The 22,993-nt window shown below is 48.2% G+C and overlaps 1 protein-coding gene across 3 annotated transcripts in view; it reads right to left on the bottom strand.

Moving 5' to 3' along the window:
• NKAIN4 (sodium/potassium transporting ATPase interacting 4) overlaps positions 1-22,993 on the bottom strand; it is a 50,150-nt gene that overhangs the window by 15,746 nt on the left and 11,411 nt on the right. For all 3 annotated transcript variants that reach the window (XR_010744864.1, XM_066330858.1, XM_066330859.1), the window contains exons 2-4: positions 9,808-9,945; positions 9,194-9,274; positions 740-937 (exon numbers count right to left, since the gene is read on the bottom strand). Coding sequence is in view for 2 of the 3 variants with exons in the window: in XM_066330858.1 (XP_066186955.1) it covers positions 740-937; positions 9,194-9,274; positions 9,808-9,945 (417 nt within the window). In the remaining variant the exon portion in view is untranslated. The remainder of the gene's footprint in view (positions 1-739; positions 938-9,193; positions 9,275-9,807; positions 9,946-22,993) is intronic.

Raw genomic sequence — 22,993 nt, 5'->3', positions numbered from 1 at the left:
AAAACATCTAGTGACTATATCTTGGGTATCAGCAGAAGGAAAATATGCTGCTTACTGCCTCCTAAAAGTTGATTTTATTTTCTGGAGATTCTTCACAACGAATGTGCACCATCACCCATCACAGAGTCATGGGGAGTAAGAGCAATCCTTCATAGAAACATGGAATTAAAGTTGGAAAAAGCCTTTTAAGATCAAGTCAATCACCAACCAAGCATCACCACCACATTCATCACTAAACCGTGTCCTCACATGCTATATCCACACATTTTTTGAACACTTCCAGGTATGGTGGTTCCACCACTTCCCTGAGCAGTCTGTTCCAGTGGTTTACAACCCTTTCTGTGCAGAAATTGTCCCCTGTATCCAACGATCCCTTGCTGCAATTTGATGCCATTTCCTCTTGTCCTGTCAGAATTTTTTCTTTTGACCCTCCTCCAGAAGGGTCTCTGTCCTTGTCACAACATGAATTCCCACACCCCAACAGGGATTCAGACCCCTTTGTTACTGCATGGTTGCACAGATGCATGACTTCAGGCCTCAGGTGGCCGATACCCATCTCCAACTGTTCCGAGAGGTATTTTTCATAAGAGAGAACAGGGGAACAGTCAAACAAAACACATTTACAGAGGCTTCCGCAATCAGCCAATACCAAAAACACCTCTGTGCCTGCAAAAAATAAAACAAAACAGAACCAAAGAGCATCTCCTGAGGAGCTGCTGCCCCTCCGGGCGGCACTCACCGCGATGAGGATCTGGAAGGAGCTGTGCATGACCTCGATGTAGCGGTACTCCAGGGCACAGCCGATCACTGAGATGTAGGAATGGTTATCCAGCCCCTTGATGCCTGACATGGAAGCCTCTTTCCTTACACAGCCAGGGCCATTTTCACTCCACCAGGACTGGTGCCGGGAGATGTTGAATGTCAGGAGTTCGCTGTCCTGAAGGGAAGAGTCACAAAGAGATCTCTGATTACCCTGAGAGTGTCGGACACGCTGTCAGATGGAGGCTGTATGAAATCAATGGAAAACTTCGTTTTGGAGATCCCCACTCCCCAAAAATGCTGGCACAGATAAAAGCACATTGGCTTGATATTCCTTCACGGAATCATGGAATGGTTTGGAAGAGATCTCAAGAACCTTCCACTATCCCAGGTTGCTTCGAGCCCTGTCCAGCCTGGCCTTGAACACTTCCAAGCACGGGGCAGCCACAGCTTCCCTGGGCACCCTGTGCCAGGGCCTCCCCAGCCTCACAAGGAAGAATTTCCTCCTATTATCTGACATAAGCATATTTCCCAGTCAGGCTGCTGTGGTGAGAACCATTCCTGAGGCAGCCCTGCAGCAAAACAATTTCACCATCCTGTAGCACAGTTTAGACACAGACCAAAGAACGTTCTGTTAGTGGTTTCTTCAACCAGAGAAAAGAACCCTCAAGTTTTGGGTTTGGGAGATGAACCCTGTAGCTCCAGAGGAACAAGGTAAAAACAAGGCAGCACTAAGTGTCCTGCCAGGCTCTTCCCAGCACAACAACACAAGCAACTGAAAAATATGAACTTCATAACCCCAAAGTGAACTTCAAAACCCAACAGATCTTCCTTTGTTCCCAGCTTTTAACATGTCTGACAAGATCCTGTACCATTTCTGCCTGAATTCCTTCCACACTCTTCACATCTGATGCTTCTGCATCTCCTGGCAGCCCCAGGTTAGCTTACCTAGCTGAGCTGACCTCACAGTGCTGACTGCAGCCTCTTGTAAACACCTCCCCTACAATTTCTTATCAACTTTACCTCAAGAGGCTTATTGTTTTGGTCCCTTGTCTTTGCTAGGTAAATACTTTAAACCAGCTGGGGGGTTACAGAGTGAAATGCCACACAAGGAGTGCAGGGCTTTGGTGTGCAGCCAGGTGCTTATTTAAAACTGAGCACATTTTCCTTACACTTGAGAAAAGCACAGTGTTTACAGGAATACACAGAAGAGCTTTGGGATTTTGAGCTTGCAGGACATGGCAAAGCCCTCCTGCAGGTAAAATCAAACTCAGGACTGGCTGAACAGCTGCAACTCTTCATGGATGAGAACCAAGTGCTGGCTGCCCCTGAGGTCATCTCAGGTCACTTTGGTGCAGAATCAACAATCCCTTTTGACCACGACACAAGGCAAGGGGTAGGAAGTATTATTTTGAATAACAGATTAAAAAAACTGAAGGCAGAGAATCTCTATCTCTTCAGAGAGGGAAGAATGCTGCATATACACACATCACCCACCCATTACTAAAGATTTTAGCACCTATCCATAAACTATTTCACACTGCTTGTGCCAGGGTCCTACACAGCCCCAGAAGGAAAGCCATGGCTCCCAGAACAGCAGCACTCAGAGCTTGGGGCATTCACACTTCCCAACACGGAAAACCTCACATGGCAGCTCCTTTGTTGCAGCTCCCCATGGAGTCAAAAGGAAAAACAGATTCAGAGCAGCTCATCCAAGCCCCTGCTCCAAATTACCCTCTGGAGAGAGGGCCTGTCTCCACAGCCAACACAGGAGCCAAGCCAGGCAGCCCTGCAGATATAAAACACAGACACTGAAAAGCACATCCAGGGCCAAACTGGAGTCACAGGGGCAGGAACATGACTGCCAGCCAGAGAACCAGTGAACAGACCCCACTCTGCACCTTGTGTGGGGACCCTCTGTCCACCACAGACACCCCAAACCAGCCTGCAGAGCCGTGATCCCGATCTGCTGCAGGAAGCACGTGTTGAGAAATGTGGACAATTAAGTGAGAAGACAGCTGCCAAGCTCCTGACATAATCACCACAGCAGATGGCATGTGCTGTACAGGAGATGGAGCATGGCACCAGGGCAAAAGCAGCAGAAAAGCAAAGAGAAAGGGGAGAACTCCATTAACAGCTGGGAGTTTAGCCGTCTCCTGGGCTTCACCCTTCAGTCACCCACACACAGCTCAGAAAGCCACCAAAACACAGCTTTTCTGCAAAGCTTCTTCTCCCGCCAAGTTTGTGTGTTATGAGGCTCGTGGGTTTTCCCCAGCCAAAGCCAAGCCTCCAAGGGGCTGGGCTCCTCTCCCTCTCACAAGCCACTCACTGCTTTGGCTGGGGAAAGAAGCAATCGTCTTTCTCAAAGAACAAAACAAACCCCCACAAACAAACAAATAGAAAGAAACCTCCAAAACAACCAAGAAACCCAAGTGAATTCCTGTTTCTTTGCCTGGGGCTCCCCCATTAGCACTGAACCAAAGCCGTTCCCCAGGGCACCACAGGATCTACTCTCAACCTCAGTCCCCAGGGCTTCCCTCTCCCAGCTCACAGATGGTGCCTTCCCAAACCTTCTGCCTCACTGATGCAGACCCCTCAGTGTCCCCTCTGCTCCTCACAGAGCCATCAGTGTGCGTTTGGCAAAGGAACAGGCTGCTCTCCTTCTCGAGTCTCCCTTTTGTCAGCCTGCAGAGATTTGGCTCTGGCTTGACTTCGCTGCAGAAGCTGAACTTGCTTGTACATTCAGGCTGAAAGAGCAGAACAGGTGTGGCTGGAGGTGGGCAGGTGGAGGAACAGGAGGTCCTAACCAGCACTCTGCTTTTTGCCCACAATCACACTCCAGCTCTGAGCAAAAAAGAAAAAAAAAAAATTAAAGAGTTATGCATCAGTGAAGAGCAGATTGGCTCAACTGAGCACATTTGGATTCTAAAAGCGCCACAATGCCTCGACCTCGTGAGCCATCCATCTCAGGGATGGAAAGTGAATACTGATTGCACAGGGGATCAGGGGATGTGTTCAGAGGCACTGTCCTGAACCAGCGCCTGTCTGGAGCACGGGGGGCAGCAGGACCCAGAGGGTCTCCACACGCAGAGCAGAGCTGCTCCAGCCCTGGTCTGACACCCTCGGGGGATACCTGTGCCATGGGGCACAATGAAAAGAGCACTCAATAAAATCCCTTAATTGACCTCCCGCTGCTCAGAGCTTGCTGGGAGACTACAAAAACAACTCCGGGATGTCTCCCGTGGTTTGCCAGCTTCTTCTGGGAGAATACAGCCGGAGAGAAGCGAAACCATGAATTAGAACAGCACACAAAAATCAGGAGGAAAGAGCCAGTTTTAAGAAGGTTGAGGGAAGAACAGCTGTTTCCCAAATGCTTTCTGCGATGCGTTTGCCATCTAAACAGACTGAAAGGCTCCCAGAGGTGGAATGTGGGTCGGGAGATGTTAATCAGCCCCAGCAGAGGGGAGAGGGATGTGTGTGTGCCCAGCCCCTCCTCATCCCCTGCCAGGCCATCCCCGCCTCCTTAACCTCCATCCTGCAGGGAAACACCAGCCAGGAGCCATCCTTCCTGGGAGCACCTTGAAGGGCAGCCAAAAACCCCACACCTCACTCTGACCAGCACGTGGCTGACCCCCGTTTGCCACCAGGGCCAGAGGGAAGAGAACAGCCCTGAAACTGCAGCACCTCCATCTCACAGAGCCTGTTTTCCCCAGCGTGTCCCACGGGAACCTCACACCTACCTCCAACACCCACGGAGCCAGCTGTATTCCTTTGCTAAAATAGCTTCCTGAAAGCTGTTCTGAAATTATTTTCTAAGGGACACTACCAGAGATGGTTTTCTTTCTTGTTGTTAACAGCCTTCTGAACTGCCTCCCCCAAATTTCCTTAATTATCAGGCAAAACCACACTAGGACAGCTCTAGAACAAACTGAACCTCGTTTGGGAGCCATCAGAGCTTGACAGTAGAATCATTTTAAATCTTTTTAGATGGAAACGTTTCTTATTAAAATAGGAAATACGTTTATCTTTCATTCCTGTGTTCAGAGCAGCTGCATCACCTTGAGACACAGAGAAACACTCCCAGTTTCTCTCAGTGGGCTTGTTGACAAAGCCACAGCATTTAAAAGCTAAATCCCAGGCTTCCAAGTTCTAAATTTAGAGGGAGCTGAGGGACAGTTTTACGTACACATGAATTTATCCATCCTCCTGGTATTTTACCCAGGTACAAAGTCATCCCAAGATACCATCCAGATTCTCTGAAATACAAATGACCCCCATTTGACTCACAAGGACTGCTTCAATTTCAAGAAGAAATTTAGACCACCATGGCTCTGGATTCAGATCAAAGCAGTGCATAGACAAGAGAGAATATAAAGGAAGGATAAAATAAAAAATTAGAAATCACCATTCAAGAAGAATAATCCCAGAGGGAAAAGACAAAGGAATACATTGAAATACAGGACATCAGTTCCTCAAACCTCTCTGAACATTTCTCAAGTACATGAGGAAGAGTCAGTCAGCATGGCAGCTGGACAGACATATGCTCATATGTCTTAACAGCAGGATTTTAATAATTAACTCAGACTGAGGGCTTGCAGGAGGGATGCGTTTCACGCTCGAGTAGACAGGGAGAAGCTTAACATATTATTGCAAACACAGCCTGGAAACTTCAGAGCTGGCTCCCAGCAATTCACCCACCCAAACGGCCAGATGGACACAGGGAGAAGAGGGAGATGGGACAGGAGGAGGAACAGCAACCTGGAAATTCGGCTGTGAGCCCCACCACAGAGCAGTGGCACAGCACTTGGAGCTGCAGGTGTGCTCAGGAGTAGGAGCAGAGTAAGTCAGCAAGGCAAGGCTGCCAAAAGCTGCTCTGAGACACATCACCACCTCCCTGCCAGTGCTGAGAAGCAGCTCTGCAAATCCAGGTTGCTCCAGCACTTGCCTGCTCATGGCAGAGCACTCCTAGGAAAGCTGGCACAGGCTGTGTGCTTGGGGAGGCCCTTCCAGCAGCAAGGGAAGTGCTTCCTTAGACACTTGTGCTGATCCACCTGTGTCTGGCCATCCAAGGAGGTTCTGCTGGGCCACATTTCACACTCTTACTCCTGCTAAGAAATGATTCCAAGATAAAAAACCCTGGCAGGATAGAAAGTTAGAAATCAAGTCAGTTCAGCTCTTCCAAGAAAGCAGGGAATAGATTCAGTGATCAGTAAAATGTGTTTTCCTTTCCAATAAAAAATTCAGTATAACTAGTGATTAGTAGCTGGTTAGTAATTAGTTATAACTCCCTTGAGCAGGGCTGGAATCCTCAGTGATTCCATGGCCAGGAGACAAGGAATGGGCCTGCTGGAATAATCTGGATAAAGAGCACTTCAAGAAATGTGAAAGACAGGAGGAAAAAGAGGGTGAGAAGTAGTGGCAGACAATAAAGTGGAGGAAGGACACAGCAGAGAACAATTCCTTGGTAAGGGAAAGCAAACAGCCAAACTGCACCTACCAGCCCCTGTTCCACTGATGACTTGAAGTTTATAACTGAGATTGTCTCGACCCCTTTGCCAAATCACCCATGGGCTGACATGGGACTGTGGGTCCCTGGTTTCTGGTCATTAAATCAGCCAGGCACTCAGAGCAAGGGGGGCACAAGAACAACGTCGCTGCTCTTGTGAACAGCATTTCCCTGCTCCCATCCTGAATTCCTTCACCACTATGAAATCAGATCGAGAGCAGAGCACAAAGAATTGTTTGCAAAGAGTGCACATAACTGTTTCCTCATCTTTTCAATTCCCTGGGCTTTCCTTAAATCTGTTACATCAGAAACACTTGACTCCTTTCTCACCCCACCTGAGTTATCACCTGTCTCAGCGGCACTGGGCTGTCATTGCCAGGCCCCAAGTTAACAAACTCCATTCTCTCCAGCTCCTTGCCCTTTCTGCATTCTCTCACTGTAAATAAGCTGCTGACAGAGCCTGCCCTGGCAGGCTGCCCTTGTCAGAACCACCGCAGGGTCAGTGCAGGGCCGGCAGGAACGCCACTCTCCCACTCCCCCAGGCTCATCAGCAATCACAGAGGAAGCAGCACCCTGAGGACGTTCAGAGCTCTCAGCCCCTAAAGGGACTTGCACAACCCTGTCCAAGCACTCCCCAGTGCGTTCAGCTTAGTCCAGTAGTTAATGAGTTGGTGTTTATCAGACCAGCTCCATCAGCCTCCCTCCACCAAAGCTCTTCTCCCAATATTTGTGATTTCCCTGCCTACTGCCAGGCAGCGATGAGCTTTGACTTTGACTTCTTGTCAGGACTAGAGGGCAGAGTCCTCCCCAGAGCCCTGGGGACACACAAAGGTATCTACAGCCATCCACTCTCTGCTGACACGGCCCTGCCCTTGCCCAACACTTGGACAGCCAAGCCCAGATGTCCTTCTGGGGTCTGATCCCACCACTGCGATCAATAAAACACCAGCTGCCTTTGGATCAGCTTTCCAGAGATGCAGCAGGAGAGCCCAGCCTGTGAAGTGTCCTACAGAAACCTCAGCTCCTGCTCCAGGTGGATCGTTTGGTCTCCTGTGGAATTGAAGATTTGTTTTGCCACTACAAAGACCCAAATTACTTCAGTGGAAGTGGAGGAGGATGGAAAGCAGCATCATTAGTTTTCCTTACAAAACAGCTTTTTAAAGTGAGAATAACTCATTAAGAACAGAGGCAAGGCTGTCAACTACTTTACAGCCAAACAAGCACAAATTCTCTCTCGGTTTTCCTGGTTGCCTTTAAACGAACTAATTTCTCATTGCAGCCCGAGAGGAAAGTCCACTGAGTCAGTAACAACTTACACTGCAGCCCAAATCTATAAAAAATGTCCCCAGTCACAAATGTCACCCTGTAGGCTAAATAAAGCCTCTCTGTGTGCTGGCTTGGCTGAAATGAGCCCCAGCAGAGAGCAAGGTTACCAGGTGAAGCTCCTCTGTGGCACAAAAAAAGGAGTTTGTGGTGCTGTTTGAATTGCAGAACAGCAATCCGATGTGTTGCAGTGCAGGTTGGGATTAGCAAACACGAGTTTCCAGCTGGCTGGAAGCAAACACTGGCTCTGAGGAGCTCCCAGAGCAGTTTATCAAGCCAACATTTTCTCTGCAGAAGGGAACATTTAAACAGTTACATAAAATTCTTTTTTTTTTCAGTTGGTCACAATCATCATCGAGATCATCTCAGGCTGAGATTTCAGACTATGAATAATCACTGTTTTGAGCAAGAACTCCCTCAAAGTTTATGGAGATAACTGGGAGAGGAAATGAAGATGAATTGAGACATTAGGAAGTTACATTTTCTTATCTGCAAAGGATTTAGGCTGCCACTCCTGACTTGCTGTAGGCCTGATAAAACCACGGGGCAATTCCAATTATGACTGCAACTCCAATGCATGACCTGGGAATTTAGGCCAGATGTGGAGTGCTCTGAAATGAACCTCAGGGACATCCCACAATCACTCTGAGTCTGCTGTGCTACAGCAACACTCCTAATTCATTGCTTACAGCCCCGGCTTAATTTAGGGCCTGCCTCCCATTTTTTATTATTTCTGACTCACCCCTCATTAGGCAGACAGCAATACTCAGCTAATCTAGTCTTCAAAGAGCTTTGCATATTAACTCCCAGCCCCCTGGCCAGTAGCCATGAGTAACTACCACTGCACTTGAGAAGGAAGCATTCAGGCAGGGAAGGCACATCCCAGGGAGATGAGCCAGACCCCTCTGGGGAGGGATGTTCTCTGCTCACCAGACAGGGGAGCCTCTCCCCAAAGGTACAGCAGGAGATATTTTGCCTGGTGTGGCAACAACCAGGTATTTATCCCTGCTGCAGCAAGTCTTCAGCAGGACTGGGAGGCACAAAAATATCAAGAGCTGGTCAGGTGCAGACTTCCAGCAAAATCCTCAGTTCAGGTGAACCCAGCCAGACCCTGCTACAGCCCTTCCCTGGGACAGGCTGGCAGAAAGGCCACACTCAGTGCTGCACGAGGGCCCTCCTCACCAGCACATACCTTTTAACAAGTTGATGTCAGATCCCAAGAGGATCAGCTGCAATCTGGTTACCTCCCCCTCAGGCTCCTCCTCAGCCTCCTCTGCATCACTGCTGGGAATTTGCCCTCAAACCCCTCTCCCTTCAGGATGGCTCTGCTGCCAGCCCTGCTCTCACCTCTGGAAAGCAAATGCCCTCCACCTGCTGTGAGGGCAGGGTTTATTCCAGCCACCACCTGCACCAACCAACCAAGAGCCCCAGAAACCAACAGTGGCTCCTCAGTTTCCCACGGAAGCAGCAGTATTCCCCATCCCTGATGGAGCAGCCCTCTCCACAGGCAGGACCTGCTCCCAGGCAGCCCCCTCACCTTACCCAGGCCAGCCCTCCCCTCCCTGCTCAGCTCCATCCCCTCAGCTGCAGAGCCTGGCCACTCACCTTTGAGAGCCCTCCCACTTCTAAGTAAAAGCAGATGATGAAGATGTTCCAGGTGACCCAGACTGCAGTCCAGATGGCATACTGGGGAGGAATGGGGTTGGGGAGAGAGAAGCAATAAACATTAGGAAGTCACTGGAATTAGTGTGTGTGTATATATACATATATATTTATATTAAGGTATGTGTGCTCTAGCTGGGGGCAGTGGAATGCCCTGAATCAGCACTGAAATCCTTTTTTCGTTCCCGTTTTCCACATTCAGATGCTCTCCTGCCTGATAAGACACACAAGGGCAGGAGTGTGGAGGGATGGAAGAGCTCCTGTGCTGCATTTGTCCAGCCCCTTGCCCTCCCTCTCTGCTGGACAGTGTTTGGGCAGGGCTGCCTTAGCACCAGCAAGAATTACCTGAAACCTCCCAGGTTTGGCACAAACACAGCTCTCTGAAGAGAGAATCTCAGCAGATTCCTGAGCACAGCCAAGCACCTCCTGCTAGACCAGCCTGCAGGGCTCGTGCCTCACCTCCCAGGGGCTTTGCTGTGTCCCCTATCAGGTGCCACATCCCCCTGGAGCACAGCTGGGCCAGGCTCTGGGAGCTGGGAACCAAAGGTGTCACTCACCACCACGATGTAGCGGGGTCTGTACTGGATGGTGCCGAACAGCCCCAGGATAACGATGATGATGTGCAGGAAGTTGGCCAGGATAGGGGCCCACTGGTAGCCCAGGAAGTCAAACACTTGCCTCTCTAGTGCAGCAAGCTGGAAGGGAGAAGAAAAAGGAGAGTTACAGCTTCTGCACCCATAGTGTTTGTTCTCAAGAGTGTTTGTCACGCTCCCTGAGCAAATCCCTGCGGCAGCTGAAGGTGGGACTCTGTTCCCACAGCAATTTGCTGCCTCTGAACCAGGTCAGTAGGACACAAGGCTTGTTTACACATCCCCCTTCCCCTCTGGTCTCATCCCAGCTTCTCTGAAGCCTGAGCTCTAGTGCTGTGTGAGGCATTCCTCCGTGGTGTGCACTTTGGGGCTCTGGCAGAGGACACAGGGGAGCAGCGGGAGGGTAACATCATAAATGCTGAACGTGAAATACATTCACAAAGATGTCACTGTAACTTTCTAGAGCTCATTTGTCAGAGCCTTCAGTATCACTCCATCACTCCTGACACCTCCTATGTTTCTGCTCTCCAGCACACATCCATCAAAGTGAGGGAGAGGAGGAAACTCTCTCCTCTACCTTCGCCCCTCAGAAAATGCTGCCACCAGTAAAGAAATTCTGCCAACACATCAGTTTTCCAGGACAGGCTGTGCTCCTCTCCAGCACTAATAACATGGTTCAAGGCTAGTACTGTGTTCTAGACATAAATTCCATTACTGTTGGAGTGTTTGGGCTGATTTTCAAACCACATCTGCATAAAGATGTGCTTTTTACCTGTAGCCATCATCTGTGTATCAGACATCTGGCCCCTGGCCCTGAGCCTCTGTGCAGCTGAAAGAGCACAATGGACATGCAATTGCCTGCTGGCCTTTGCACGACCACAGCTTTTAAAGGATGTATGTACAGGAGAAATATAGTGAGTGTAAGGGGCAAAACTGTTAATGCAGGCTTTTCTCCCGTGCCCAGCCTTGCGTGGAGAGATCTTCTCTTTTTTGTCTTTATTAACTCAGTGCAAGCCTCTCCATGGACCTCTGCCTTCCCTGTCAGTGCAAGATTTGAAAATATGTTTAATTATCACAGTAGGCCACTGGGATTGCATTATGACATTTCATTTTTTTTTTTTTTTGCCTAAATAAATCATTACAGTTTAGTATCGGCAGTCAATACTAATTTAACTCCTAATCAGGCATTAGCCATGAGTAATCCTGGTCTGCTGTGTGTAATCAGCTATGTGACACCTTCCCCTGACTGGGATCTAAGCACCAAGGCTTCTGTGATGGCTTAAAGCATTTAGGGATGTGAGCGGCTGCAGGTTCCTCTCAAGCCCCGTGATGAGAGAAGCCATATCTATTAAATGGCCATTATTCCTCCTTCTTCCTGGCTCAGTGGGGAAATTGCCTTCACACCTCTCTTGGGCTCAGAAGGTATTGCAATTCCCAACACTGCTTTGAAAGTTCAATAAAAATCTGTATTTCAAAGAAATCCGTGGTTAAGGGCAATCAGTCAGGGAAGGGGAGGGCAGATTTCCTTCTACAGTATCTTATTCCCGAGGAAAGAAGGACACAGAGTGGGGAAGAAATGGAGGCAGTCACCAAATCTCTTTTTTTGCCATATAATCTTCCCTTAGAAGCAACAGCCTCTGATGCCCCTGCAGCACCTGGGAGATGTTGTGGCTCCAGGGAGAGCTGTGGGGCGAGTGCTGCTCCCCCCAGGTTTGCCACAGCAGCCACAGGTTAAACCTTAATCCCTCCGGAGGGGATTAAGGCACGTCCCTTAACGATATCAGGAGATCTGGGATGCTGACTGGCCGGCAATGGGCCGCTTGGCTGTGGCTGCTTCATCCCATCAGGCAATTAATTAATTGGCTTTGTGCACTCCAGGAGGAGTGTGTGTGTACACCCAGGCCGGGGACAGCCCGGGGTGTTCGCTGAGCCAGCGCCCTGCCCAGCCTCCCCTCTGACCTCTGAACATCAGGATGGACACAGATCCCTTCTGCCCACGCCTCTCGCCATGGGTTCTGCAGAATCAGGGCAACCCATGCCTGGAGGAGTGTTTTCTTCTCCATTCTACTCCGGTATTTGCCATTAGGGATGTATAAAAAGGGGAAGAAGCTTGTCCTTCCACAGCCTCGTGATGTTTCCTGGTTTGTTTGCACCAGGGAAGGGACTGGGCTGTGGAGTGGAGTGGATATGGAGATGGACCTGCCAGTCTACACAACTTCAGATTTGGGCACAGCTCCTTGAGAAGTCTCTGGATTCTCTCCCCATAACCCCAAAAATTATCTTCACATCATACTTCTCTCTCACCTCTCTTGACCCCAGGCTCTTTCCATCCTGATTTACTTTCTTTTGCCACTTTCCCAGCATTATTAAGCTGTTTCTGTGTACCTGGGAGCTGCAGGCATGACTCAGCTGGTCCAGAGATGGACTGTGCCCATCTGCTGGCTCAGGGAAGAGAGGGGATGTGGGATGTGTGAGCTCACACAACCTGCTTCCTCATTTATAGAAATAAAATTACGGTTTTCCGTAAAACGTGGGGGTGACAAGCAAATGCTACTGATGAAACTCCAACACTGTGTTAGTGACAGGCAGGGAGTGAGTCTGTGCTGCAATCCAGCCACTGGAAATGCAGCCTGAAGTTACCCTGGGCTTCCCCCTGTTCCCTCAGGAACTTACCATGATTAAGGAAATATTTGCTGAAAACAAATTGATAAACAACCATTTCACTCATTACACTGCAGGTCTGTGTGCACAGCTTACCCACAAAGTGCTGCTGAGATTTGCAGGTAAACAGGGCTGATGTTGGGGATAACTTGGCCTTGATTTGGGGTTGGGATGTGAAGAAAGCCATGGTGCCCTTCAGTCCTGGTCTCTCCAGTCCTGCTCAGAGATGGCAGGGTCAGGGTTTGCCCTCATCTATCTGAACCTCTCTGGGTGCCTCTTGCTGGCAGGGAAATGCCTTCTTTCTCTTGTGCTGCCAGGTTTGTGCAGAGCAATATCCTCGCTGTGGTGTTCCTTACAATGATTCACACTGTCCTATTGAGAAAGCCTATTATATTCCAGAGACACTGGTTGTAAAGAGAAATGTCACAGATTGTGGCACAGGTTTCAACCCACTCAAAGCTGACAGGACCTTTCCATCAGAGAGGACAATTTTTTTTCTTTATGGCTGTTCTTATTAAAACCAGGATTCCTTCTGCTCCTTTTGCTTCTCCAACCCATAGTATACTTTTACCTTTCATTCTTTAAATTAAATGATTTATTGCAGCACTAAAATCAGAAGAGCTGTGGCAGAATTTTCTCTCCTGAAATAAACCACATTTCTGCTGATCTGAGTGAAACTGGAGTAGCAAAGAACCACGTGAAGCAATTGTTAGCCAGGGAAACAACACAAGGCAAAGCTCTCTCTTGGGCCATCATTCATTTATAGAGCTGGGGAAGAGATGAAAGGCAGAGGAATGTTCTGCAGCTTATGGAGCCCATCCCATTGCCCACACACAGGGTGCACAGAGAGCTCTGGACATGCTCAGGGGCATCACAGCACAAAACTTCTCCAGAGAGGGAAGCTGTGCCTGAGCTGGAGAGAAGCCCACACCAAAACAGGAAAGAAGTCTTAGAAAACACCTCCAAACATGGGACATTTCTCACTGGGGGTTCAAACCATTCCAGTTACTATTCCAATGGCTCTGGCAGGACAGTGTCACTGCAGGTGTCACTGCCAGCAGGACACTCTGAGCTGGTTCAGCATAGGCTGGGGGTGCTTGTTTAAATTCTAGTCCCTCAAATCTTTTCTATCCCCTCAAGTTTGTCTTTTATTTCTCCTCTCCTGATGATAAGCTGAAGAGTCCAACCTGGTCCCCTGTGCCCCCACACTGCTGAAGAGGAAGGGATGCTGCTGAACAGTCAGGTACCTGTAATTCCTTAACTCCCTGTCCTTTATAGCCTATCAAAGCCATGTTATCAGCTAGATTTGCTCTTCTTAATTTATTAAGCTTTTAAAGCCTTTAATCTTATTTGGTTTGTATCTGTGTCGTTCACTGCATTTCTGAAATCAATTGGGACACAAAAGAAAAAATATCAGTCTCAAGACATGTTGACAGGACTTGTACAGACACAGGGAAGGTGCTCAGAAAATCCCACAACAGGCACAGTCACACATCCATTTTATCTGTTTCTGTAAGCAAACTTGCTCTTAACCTTTCCAAGCTCAGCCTTAATAAGAGATTTATTTTCAAAATGAAATGTTAGAAATGAATATCCAAGCATGCAATAAAGAGAAAAAATGGGAAAGGCTGATCCTACTGCTGCTGCTGCAAAAAAAAAAACAAAACCAAAACACCAACAAACAACAACAGCAACAAAAAGAGAGAAGAAAGAATGTTTTGCCCAGAAACCCAGGAAATTTTCCACTTGACCTATAAGGAAACAACCTGAAAACTCCTTTGCTACTCCTTGTCTCACAGTGCTGTGAGGACACAGCCTCACAGGCTGCTCCAGCTCCAACTGAGACAAAATTTGCCACTTAACCCCCTGCCTGTTCCTTCTCTCCTGAACCCAGCAGGAGCCTCAGCTGCAGCCCTGGGTGCCCACTGCCCTGCTGGGATGATGTTCTGGGCTCCTGGCTGATCCCAACGCCCTGAGCCAGGGTTTGATTTCTTGCCAAGAGGCTTCCCTTTTTAAGAAGATGCATCTTCTTTGTGTCTGCTGTGCAAACACCCTCGGAGCTTTCACTGGGAAAGGTCACGGGCCTTTTCTTCAGGAGAAACCTGCACTGGTTTCCTGAGCTATTTTGGCCATGAGATGTGATGGCTCGAGCTCAGGGCAAAGTCTCAGTGCCACTATCCCATGAGGCATCATACAAGGATGGAAATTTACATCCTGCTACCCGAAACAGCAGGAAGAAATGAAAAAGTCTCACACTGTATCATTTGAAAAATATATCTATTTAGGTTTTGAACACAAATATGGCTTTTTTGGTTCTTCCACATGGTTTAAGTTTGGCAGTACTAAACACCTGTCTGCTGTCTGTTTATGATTAGTATTAATATATTATTAACACATTAATATTATATAGTATAATATAATATTAATAATATAATTATATATCTCATTAATAATAATACCAATACATTAATTTGGTATTAACAATATATTATTAATAATATATTGGTATTATTATGGTGTAATGTTTAATTCTACACAGCTTTCTGTGTAATTCCTTTGACTTTGTAAATGCTGGGACAATGCTAGAATCAAAGAATCCTAAACCCAAGCTGCTCTGCGCTCAAACTATCAGAAGTGAGCAAAAAACTCCCTTCTGTGCCAGTTCTCAAGGTGAAGAAGATTCTGTAAGTAGAAGAACATTTAAACAATAAGTCTGCTTTTACCACAGTGGCTGCATTTCTAAATAAATATGAATGGTCTCAATAGCTCATTAATTAAGTTTATCTGAAAAAGCAGCTCAGTGAGCCATTAGTTCCCATCCCCAAATGGAGGGGCTCGTTCTGCGAGGTGCCACGTCCTTGTCTCTCCCAAAGTCAGCCCCTCACATGCTCACACCCGCTGCATTCATGAAATCTCATTTTTCTTCAGTAAGTGTTGTCAAGGAAACCTTCCTTGGGGCCTTGTGATCCACAGCTCCTTTCCCAGCATCCCTCTCCCCAGCACAGAGGTCAAGAGACTAATTGCACAGGAGGTCTCTGTTTGTCACTCGGTCTCTCAGGCATCTTTGGTCACTCTGGCCACTGCACACAATGTGCCCCATTCTCTGCTCCTCTGCTCTGTTTTCTCCCCAGAAGCTGCTGAAACCTCTTCTATTCACACAGACATTAGAGAGGCCTCCAACAGCAGGAGGATACCTTGAAGGTCATTTATATCTCACAGGAAAACTGGTCACTGTGCTGGCCCTGCCAAAGGGCCCCACAGGGCAGCAGGGGAAGTCCCCATCGTGTCCCACACCAGGTCACTCCCTGCAGAAGGGCCTGGCTGCTCCAGCAAACATAATTTTTAGGCTGCCTTGTGCCACGTCCAAGGATCAGGACTTCTCCCAGCCCAGAACCATCCTGTGCAGAGCCTGGGCAGGTGTAACACCCTCCTTGTGTTCATCACAACTTCTCTGCTGAAGCCTGGAGCATCCTGCTGTTAAATATCCCAGTGCTGAGCCCTCACCTCCCCATTCCCCCCCCTGGCCTGGCACCTCTGAGCTCTGAGTTCTCCCCTCCCAGCATCATTCTGTGTGTGGGCAGTGATGCTCTCAGGAGTGCCACTGCTGTGACCCTGAGCCCTGAGCTTTTGCTGCCCAAGCCTCCCAGAAACATCTGAGCTGTGAAAATGTGTCATTATTCAGTCCCACAAGTCCAAGTGCTGCTTAACATTCCAGGGAAGGCACAATCCTGCTAAACATAAGGGATGAGACTGGCACTGAGCACTGCAGAAGGCTGTTTGTGTCTGGAGCTGAGGCTCTGGGACTGAGGTTTCCTGAGTACATCTTAGAACCACCAGCTCTGCTCAGCTGAAGACATGAGCCATGCACAACAATTCACAGAAACATGGAATCCTTTAGGCTGGAAAAGCCTTTTAAGAACACTGAGCCCAACTTCTCAGCACTGCCAAGGCCACCACTAAACCATGTCCCCAGGTGTCACATCTGAACATCTTTTAAATCCCCCCACAAATACTGACTCCAACACTGCCCTGGGCAGCCTGTTCCAACGCTTGACAATGCCTTTAGTGAAGAAATTGTTCCTCATATCCACTCTAAACCTCTCCTGGAACAATTTGAGGCACACATCCAAGCAAACCTCTTAAGCCTTTTTACTCCAAGTGTTGGATTGTGCCACAGAACTGGCTAAACATCAAGAGCTGGCAGCACTTTTTCTAGCAAGACACCACAGCCCCTGGTCCCTGCCCCGTCCACAGGTACTCTCTCCTGATCCACAACCTTTCAGCAGGGTGGTCAGCAGGACAGTGAATTAACAGGTTCTGAATGGTGCTCAGAATCCTGCTTCCTAAGAGGAATGCTTCAGGAAGATTTTTGCTGTGGATTGCCTAAACTTCTCCCAGATCAGGCTCAGTCACATTTCTGATGAGGTTTGTGCTCTGTACCCCTCAGAGCCTCTGGCCTCTTTGGTTTGATGGATCCCATCTCCCCTTGTGGCTCAGAGCCCAGGGATGCAGGCAGCACTGGATATGGGAGCTGCTGTGTTCCCTGTGCTCCTGCCTGTGTCTCCTGATGGCACCTCAGCTCTGCACTCTGCTCTGATTGCTGATTGATGAGAGCAGCAATCAGGCTAAATTAATAAGCAGGTGCCTTTGTGATCCAGGCAGAAAAGCACTCTGACGGGAATGACAAACTTGTTTTATTTGCAACCTACATCAACACTCCAACCTAAGTTTCCCTAATTAAATTTATCTGTGGTCCCACAATGATCTCCCCTAAGCCCCCCACAATGTTTTTCTCCTCCCTCAGTTTCATGTCTCAGCTTTGAGTCCCCAGCTTTGGGACAGAGGGAGGAGGCACTGGGGTGAAGGGGATGTGACAGCATTTACAACAGATATGAAACCCAGTGAGTTCCTTCAGCAAGTGCCTGACATTTTTGTCACCCAGATGCCCAGGCTCAGGCTCCACACTCCTGACTTTCTCTCACCTGTTGGAGAACTTGCTGAGGTATCATATCCCACCTCATGCTGCTGATCCTGGGCAAACATCCCAGCTGCTCCCCTGAACAGCATCCTGGCATAGCTGACAGCTCCAGCTCTGGAGGAAACTTCTCCCACCAGGAGCACAAATTTCCCCATCGCATGAAATAATATATTTGAAATGTGTGCCATTAGCTCAGCAGACATTTCCCTCTGGAGATCTGCTACCAGTTATGAACCCATCGAAACACTCCAAAGGCTGTGAGGCAGAGCAGTGCTGCAGATCAGCAGGAATTTAGTTTTCTAATAGAGAGATTTATTCCCTACCAACAGGGCTTTATATTGCGTGATCCCTGCCTCTGCTCAGCCATGAAGGCTATCTGAAGTTTGGGCTTGTTCCCATGAAAGGGATGCATGGAAAAAATGTGAAAATACTTGAAAATTAGCCAAGGGGTTGTTGTGTTCAGGGAATATAACCTATAGCCTTTTGACCTGCTATCCTGGGCATCATCTGCTTAGCTAACAGGGAAAAGAAACCATTGACAGGGCTGGCAGAGAAGGCACAAGGCTGCCCTGAAGCACTGCTTGGGCCAGCACTGCCCAGCCTGTCCTCTCCTGATGCACCCCCCTGGAGCCTCCTGGGTGTGGGAGCAGCAGAGTGCAGAGAGCTCAGGGATCCCATGAACTCTCAAATGTACAAGAAAGACTTTAAATTATTCAGGGGTCTGGCCAAAACTCTCAGTGTGTATAAAGCCCATGAGACACCAGCTGGACTCACCCAGTTTAGGAAAAAAAAAAAATCTCTCTCTTTGCTATTTTATAGGCACTTACTGCAAACTGCAATTTTATTTCACTGCTGTTTACCCCAGAGCTGAATTGTGGCTGTAAATTTACCACTGCCAGGCTCCCCAAGGGAGCAGTAACTCTTGCTTCAGGCTCGAAAAGCCAAGCTCAGTTTTCCCTCTGTCCTGTCCACACACAGCCTAAGAAAGACTTGCTGTGACCAAGTGACACTGAGGCCACCCCCTGCTTTTGGATTTATGAATAAAAATGTTCACTGGTGTCCCTTGCTGGTCTAATTCATGGCTGGCACCTGCAGCACCTCCTCTTCAGGAAGGGTCAGCTGTGGCCTGAGTGACAAAACTGCCTCTCTGAAGGCAAAACACCTGCAGAAGCCACCTGAAGCCCTTTTTCTCATCCTGCAGGAGATGAGGGTGAGAGTTTTTTGATGACCATGAAGCACAGCAGCAAAACTCCACTCTCTGCATGGGTCTGTGTCACAGCAGCCCTCACTCCACAGGATGCTCCAGCACATGGTGCAGATGTTCTCTGTGCTGCTGGACTTCTGTAGGAACCCTCCAGGGCCTTGTGAGCCACAGGTCCCTGCCCTGTCCCCCTCCTGCACCCAGAGCCCCCTGCTCAGTGCCCACTGTCCCCAGTTCCTGCCCGCACATGGCACTGGGAGCTCCAGCAGCTGATCCCCTTAATTAGGTCACAAATGCATCACGTGTAAAACACTTGCACCAGCCAGATCCTCTGAAGGAAAAACACGCCAAGCCCTGCAACTGGGGTAAAAGCTCGGGAGAGGGAAAAGACGCCAAAGCAGAAATAACTCTTCAAAACTTTGTCTGTAGGAGCCTTTGCTTCAGTTTCTGCTCGACAGCTGGGCCCCTGCTCCCTGACACTGGAGCTAAGTGGTGGCGTTGCTTTAATTTCCTCTTGCTTCTGCTGCAATGCCAGATTGCTTGGATATTCGTAAACAGAAGGAATTTAATGAAAATTATAATTAGAGCCCTGCGGTGCTCTTGCAGGTCGCCTTTACACTGGGCTGCCTATTTACATTACAAATCAGGCTGGTGTCACTGCAGAGTCTACAGCAAGGGAGGAGAATTCATTAAAAGGGAAGCGCAGGGTGGGTGAGAAATAGGGGGAGAGAGAGAAAATGATATTGTTATTATTAATAATCTAGGAAATTGGGATCTGCCACGGTCTTGCTGCAGCTTTGCTCCTTGAAGGAAAGCTCATCCTAATCAGCCTGAAGCAGGAGGGGACACAGCACCACCACCCAGAGACTTCCATGGCAATTACTGTACAAATAACCCTTTTTTTTGCAGAGCAAGGCTTTCTCACCCCACCAGGACACAGTGAAGTGCTCTTAGCACCTAGCTGTCAATTTGGGGGTGTTAGGAAGAGACAACATGAAGCCAAAAGGATGCAGTTCCCATTATTTTGCAGCTTTCCCTTTCCACCTGCCAGCAGCTCCTTATGATGCCTTTTGCCCCCTGTAATGCCACGGGCAGCAGCTCCTTACACCAAGCCCTCAAGCACAGCTGGGGACTGTCTCTCTTCCCATCTATGCAGTTAAAATTAGGAATAACAACCTCGTTTTACACAGAGGATTGCTGGAAACTTGGCTCCTGTTTGTAAAAAGCTGCTGTAACATTCCACACCAATAATCCTGCCTCAGCACTAACAGGATCTTCACTGTCATTGTGAGTTTTTAGACACTCACCTGCCCGTGGTGGCAAAAAGAAGAGGCTTGGGAAGTTCCCATAATGACAGCAGCACCAATCCTAACTCCTCACCTTTCCCTTCACTGTCACATTCTCAACACAGAGAGGTGAACTCCCCCTGTTCCCACGCCTGCATCCCCCAAATGAGAAGCTGGAAGTATTTTAGGAGCTGGGCTGCAAACAGGCCAAGTGGTTTGTTTGCATTTCATCCACACTATCATCATATGAAGTGACCCAAACTGTTGCAGCTGGGTTTTAATCATCACCAGTAACACTGATGTCTGTGCTTTGTCCAAAAAAAAAAAAAAAAAAAAAAAAAACCAGAAAAACCCCAACCAACTAAAACACAAAAATGCATTTATATCAGTTAGAAAAGGAAAAAAAAAAAAGACAAAATGAAAAATTATAGTTGAAAAAACATGTAGCTATTTTTTCCAGCTGAAATATAGATGTCAGTGAAGAAATACTGACCAACCCTCCCCTAATGAATGTACCAGCAAATTTCCAGGCCTGTCATCAGAGCATGAAATGAAAAAAGAACTGGGAAGAAAACAGTATTTTGGACAAGAAAAACATTTAGCAGTTCAGCTTCTGGTTCCAGTAAAATGCTTCTGACAGGAAGAGTTTTCAATTGGAACAAACAGGAAAACAACGATTTTGTTCAAAACAGGGACTGTCAGAGGCTTTCGGGGTATTGCAGGAATTTGCCAATAACCACAATCCCCACAAAGAACTTCCCTCTAGTAAGTGGATAGAAAACGAATCAATCACTATTGATTTTCATCACCTGATTGCTTCTCTGGAAGAGAATCAGTCCTACTTAAGCAATTGATTAGTTACCTTAGCAATTACAGGTAAAACCCCTGGCTTTCCCTGCCTCCCTCAAGGCATGCAAACTAGGGACAATCCGGTTTTCAAGCCGTTTCAGGAGGCAGAGACAATTTTGTGTGAACAAAGGTGAGTTCCGAGGTGTCACCCACATCTCAGGAGTCACCAGCACCCTCAGCAGGGTCCCTCAGAGGTGAGGAAGGCTGAGCCACCTCCTGGATTTCTTCCCCAGCTGTGCCTCCCCAGGAGCAGTGCAGGCTGCAGAGCAGAGCCCCAGCTCTCTTTCCCTCAAATAAAAGCAAGAAAACAGCAACATGCAAAGTGCTCAAATAGATTAATCAAGTACATATCTAAAGAGGGAGGTAGCAAAGGGTTTAGGCACAATTTGAGGCTGAAGATGTGCCCCTCCCTTCCATGGGTGATGGAATGGTTTGGGAACTGCAATCCACTCTGGGCAGTCATGGAAGGGGTGAGAGCACAGCTCTGCTGCAAAACACAATCTGAGTGCTGGGAATCAGGGCTCCAGGGTGGATTTTCTGGGATTCACAGCGTGAGAGTGGCTGTGGGGGAAGTCGCTGTGGTTTTCTCATGCCCACTGTCCCCTGCACCGCTGAGTTTCCTGCTGTACTTGAGAGGAGCTCAGCAAAAGTAAAAATTCTCATCAGAGATTCATCAGCAGTACAGAATCATGCTGAAAACCCACTGAGGTTTACCAAATTCTCCCAATGGCACTGATAGCATTGACCACCTCACTTTTGGTGCTGCACGCCCTTTGTTTTTTCTCCTCAGCCCAAGTGGATGATGAAATGAGAGCCGTGACGTTCACTTTGATGGAGGCGAGCTGCTGCCTTTCCAACAGGGTAAAGAGGGATTCAGTGCCTTTTAAAAAGAGTTATTTTTTAAAGGAAAGCCCTTTTGAGTGAGGGCTAGAATGGGGTTATTTTCCACATGACCAAGCACCAAAAGGAAAGCAGCAGCCCAGTCCATGCTCTTATCGCCCTCCCTGAGTCACCCACTGGATAGATTTGTCACAAGGTGAAATAAGAGCAAGTCCTCAATTTATTATCATTTTCTACTTGTTCTCCTTAATGCAGCTCCTGCCAGGATGAGTTTGCTGTGGGAAAGTGGAATGAAACCAGGCCTTTCAGTTTGCTGCTAAATGGGACTGAGGGGAGGAGGCTTCCAGTGGGGGAGGGAAAATCTTCCTCATTAGAAGGGGAAAATGTGCAACACAGAGTTTTCATCGGATGCTGCCCAGCCTCCCAATTAGGGTGGCTGGGACAAACAGTGGTGTTATTCTATGTAACTGTTTATCCAGTGTCACTCAGCCATTGTTTATTTTATGAGCATCATTTATCTTCTCTGTTGCGCTGCCCAATTTGTTTGCATTTTCAGTCCACTCGAGTGTCTCTCTTTCATTGTAGACATCTTTTGGCCTCCCACCAACCAACTCTCCGGGTTTCCAGGAGTGTCACACAATGGCCAGGCCCCTCCTCTGCTTCATTTTTTGAATGACATTTTTGTCCCCTTATTTCTGCACTGCCCCTGCCCCTCCCCTGCTGCAGAGTCACAGCTCCTCAACAGCTCATGGTTTATTCAACAGCAAAGCTGAATTTCTCTTTTCCTTCTCTTTTTCCACTTTCCTCTCCTTTTGAAAATAGAGGCTGGTCAATAGATGCCGCTCTGGCAGCTCTGGAGAACAAAGTTCACTTGCAGCAAATCTTTGTGATTGTGTCTCCATAGGGCAAGAGTTTGGTGACCCTGCAGGGGCTGAGTCCCAACCATGGGGCCCCCCCAGACTCTTGTGTCTCCTTCAACCATGGAAAGGGACAAAGACTTGTCCTCTATTAGCTTGTGACACCAAAGCTTCATCCACACCTCTCCTTGGAGGTGTGAGATTATTCCTCATCCCTGGAACAATGGCATTTTTGGTTTGCTCCTAGTCCAAACTTCCTGGCCTTTTTTTCCCCCCAGGTCCTCTGATCTTCTCGCTTGTGGGTCTGACTGCAAAGATTAGCCAAAATAGAGAAGTGCTAATCCACATTATGGAAATTCAAATCCTTGCTGTTACATTAAGTAACTTCAAGGAAATTTAATCTGGCAGGACCTGTAGGCGACTCCAGACAGGGACAACAACATCTATGCAAGGCCTCTTCCTCCAGCCTGGTGACACTGCA

This window comes from Sylvia atricapilla, chromosome 16 (genome assembly GCF_009819655.1).
Source record: "Sylvia atricapilla isolate bSylAtr1 chromosome 16, bSylAtr1.pri, whole genome shotgun sequence".
NCBI lineage: Eukaryota > Metazoa > Chordata > Aves > Passeriformes > Sylviidae > Sylvia > Sylvia atricapilla.
This window is presented reverse-complemented; position numbering and strand designations above follow the sequence as displayed.